At 39.1% G+C, this 3,584-nt stretch overlaps 1 protein-coding gene across 1 annotated transcript; it reads right to left on the minus strand.

The window, feature by feature from the left end:
• Nucleotides 1-1,918: 1,918 nt before the first annotated feature.
• On the minus strand, nucleotides 1,919-3,351 carry HBB (hemoglobin, beta). The gene is made up of 3 exons (NM_001168847.1): nucleotides 3,260-3,351; nucleotides 2,907-3,129; nucleotides 1,919-2,047 (listed from the first exon to the last, which is right to left on the minus strand). Exons 1-3 carry the CDS (start codon nucleotides 3,349-3,351, stop codon nucleotides 1,919-1,921), a joined length of 444 nt encoding a protein of 147 aa, NP_001162318.1.
• Nucleotides 3,352-3,584: the final 233 nt, after the last annotated feature.

The raw sequence follows: 3,584 nt of genomic DNA on the forward strand, positions 1-3,584 counted from the left end.
CCATTGCACTCCAGCCTGGACAACAAGAGCAAAACTCCATCTCAAAAAAAAAAAAAAAATCTACTCTCTTAGCAAATTTTAAATATACACACAGTACAAGTAACTACAGTCATGATGCTGTACATTGGATATCTAGAATTTATTCATCCCACATAACTGAAATTTTATACCCCTTGAATAATAGTTTCCTGATTCTCCCACTCCCAACCCCTGGAAACTACACCTCTACTCTCTGTTTCCATGAGTTTCGCTTTTTTAGATTTCACATATGAGCAAGATTGTGCAGTATTTGTCTTTTTGTCTTATTTTCCTTAGTGTTACATCCTCCAGGTCCATCAATTCTGCCATAAATGGCAGGATTTCTTTCTTTTTAATTTTTTTCTTTTCCCATTTTTAATTTTTTGTTTGCTATGGAATCATACGAGTTTCTTATATGTTTTGAATATTAACCAAAATATATAATAAATATTTGATTTGCAAATATGCCATTTCATAGGTCACCTTTCACTTGTTGATTGTTTTCTTTTTTAGTTTGATATAGCCTCGCTTCTTTATTTTTCCTTTTGTTGCCTTTGCTTCTCATATCAAATTCAAAAAATGACGGCAACATGAACATTACAATTTTCTTCTTATGACTTCTTTAAAATTTTTTATGGTTTTAGGTCTTAGTTGAAATCTTTAACCCATTTTGAAATTTGTTTTTATGGTGTAAGACAAGGTCTGATTTCATTTCATTTTGAGGGTTTCACCCTCTCATATCATAAAATTCTTCTATATACCCTTCTATCATCACGTATTACTGATTATACACCTTGATTTCAGAATCTTGTCAACTAGATTCAGAATTCGACTAGGAGAGAGGACAAGGACCACCTGAGACTCATATTTTATTCCCAGAATCTAGCATCTACCTACCTAGGCATTGAATAAGAAAATGAAGTTAAGGTTGTTGATGGTAACACTGTGCTAGTAACTGCAGAGCCAGAAGCACCATAAGGGGCACGATAAGGGAGCGAGCAGACCTCTAATCACTTACCAATCTTAAACATCCTGAGGAAGAATGGGACTTCCATTTGGCGTGGGCCTATGACAGGGTAATAAGGCAACAGTGAATACCAAGCTACAAAAAGCCCCCTTTCACATTCTTCTCAGTCCTACATTTTCACTCTAAGCCCAGTCCTTCCAAAGCAGACTGTGAAAGAGTGAAAGTTCCAGGAGACTAGCATTGCAGATTCCGGAGCACTGTTAGTAGGGGAGGCAGGGAAGAAGGGCTCACAGGACAGTCAAACCATGGCCCCCTGTTTTTCCTTCTTCAAGTAGACCTCTATAACACAACAGAGACAACTAAGGCTAAGTGGCCAGGTGAGAAGAAACCATCTGGCCATAAAACATGGAAGGAACACTTTAAGGGAAAAGTAATATCTCTAAGCAAGAGAACTAAGTGGAATCAAGGCTGAGAGGTGCAGGATAAGCAAATGAATAGTGAAAAGACATTCATGAAGACAGCTAAAACAATAAGTAATGTAAAATATAACATAGCAAAACTTTAACCTCCAAGTCAAACCTCCACTTGAATCCTTTTCTGAGGGGTAAATAAGGCATAGGCATCGGGGCTGTTGCCAACGTGCATTAGTTGTTTGCAGCATCACCTTCTTTCATGGAGTTCATAATATAGTGTATTTTCCCAAGGTTTGAACTAGCTCTTCATTTCTTTATGTTTTAAATGCACTGACCTCCCACATGCACTTTTAGGTAAAATATTCAGAAATAATTTAAATACACCATTGCAATGAAAATAAATGTTTTTTATTAGGCAGAATCCAGATCCTCAAGGCCCTTCATAATATCCCCCAGTTCAGTAGTTGGACTTTGGGAACAAAGGAACCTTTGGTAGAAATTGGACAGCAAGAAAGTGAGCTTAGTGGTACTTGTGGGCCAGGGCATTAGCCACACCAGCCACCACTTTCTGATAGGCAGCCTGCACTTGCGGGGTGAATTCTTTGCCAAAGTGATGGGCCAGCACACACACCAGCACGTTGCCCAGGAGCTGTGGGAGGGAGACAAGAGATATGAACATGATTAGCAAAAGGGCCTAGCTTGGACTCAGAATAATCCAGCCTTATCTCAACCATAAAATAAAAGCAAAATTATCACTGGATTATAGCTGCTATTAGCAATATGAAACCTCTTACATCAGTTACAATTTATATGCAGAAATATTCTACTTAAATGCAGAAATATTGCTATTGCCTTAACCCAGAAATTATCACTGTTATTCTTTAGAATGGTGCAAAGAAGCATGATACATTGTATGGTTATTGCCTTGAAAGAAAGAGATTAGGGGAAGTATTAGAAATAAAATAAACAAAAAAGTATATTAAAACAAGAAGCATTTTAAAAAATTACAAAAGCAAAATTACCCTGATTTGGTCAATATGCAATGTGTATACATATTAAAACATTATGCTTTAACCAATAAATATGTATAATGATTATGTATTAATTAAAAAGAAAGAAAATAAAGTAGGTAGATTATGAATATGCAAATAACCACACATATATTCCAAATAGTAGTGTACTAGGCAGACCGTGTAAGCTGTTTTTTTTAAGTTACTTAATGTATCTCAAAGATATTTCCTTTTGTTATACACAGCATTAAGACATTAAGTATAATAATAAAAATTGCGGAGAAGAAAAAAAAGAAAGCAGGAATTAAACACAAAAGAAAACAATTGTTATAAACAGCAAATAAAAGACACTAAATGATCCTGAGAGTTCCACACTGATTCAATCATTTGTCTCTTCCCCATTCTAAACTGTACCCTGATACTTATCCTCTTCCTATGACATGAAGTTAATCATAGAAAAGAAGGGGAAAGAAAACATCAAGGGTCCCATAGACTCACCTTGAAGTTCTCAGGATCCACATGCAGCTTGTCACAGTGCAGCTCACTGAGCTGGGCAAAGGTGCCCTTGAGGTTGTCCAGGTGATTCAGGCCATCACTAAAGGCACCAAGCACTTTCTTGCCATGAGCCTTCACCTTAGGGTTGCCCATAACAGCAGCAGGAGAGGACAGATCCCCAAAGGAATCAAAGAACCTCTGGGTCCAAGGGTAGACCACCAGCAACCTAAGGGTGGGAAAATAGCCCAATAGGCAGAGAGAGTCAGTGCCTATCAGAAGCCCAAGAGTCTTCTCTATCTCCACATGCCCAGCTTCTATTTGCCTCCTTAAGCATGTCTTGTAACCTTGATACCAACCTGCCCAGGGCCTCACCACCAACTTCATCCACGTTCACTTTGCCCCACAGGGCGGTAACGGCATTCTTCTCCTCAGGAGTCAGATGCACCATGGTGTCTGTTTGAGGTTGCTCGTGAACACAGTTGTGTCAGAAGCAAGTGTAAGCAACAGATGGCTCTGCCCTGACTTTTATGCCTAGCCCTGGCTCCTGCCCTCCCTGCTCCTGGGAGTAGATTGGCCAACTGTAGGGTGTGGCTCCACAGGGTGAGGTCTAAGTGATGACAGCCATACCTGTCCTTGGCTCTTCTGGCACTGGCTTAGGAGTTGGACTTCAAACCCTCAGCC

Source organism: Papio anubis, chromosome 12 (assembly GCF_008728515.1).
Source record: "Papio anubis isolate 15944 chromosome 12, Panubis1.0, whole genome shotgun sequence".
Lineage (NCBI taxonomy): Eukaryota > Metazoa > Chordata > Mammalia > Primates > Cercopithecidae > Papio > Papio anubis.

Coding starts and splice junctions, on each gene's coding strand:
- HBB (NM_001168847.1), bottom strand. CDS start 3,351: ATGGTGCATCTGACTCCTGAGGAGAAGAATGCCGTTACCGCCCTGTGG. Junction 3,130..3,259: donor GGTGGTGAGGCCCTGGGCAG/GTTGGTATCAAG, acceptor TCCCACCCTTAG/GTTGCTGGTGGTCTACCCTT. Junction 2,048..2,906: donor TGGATCCTGAGAACTTCAAG/GTGAGTCTATGG, acceptor TCCCTCCCACAG/CTCCTGGGCAACGTGCTGGT.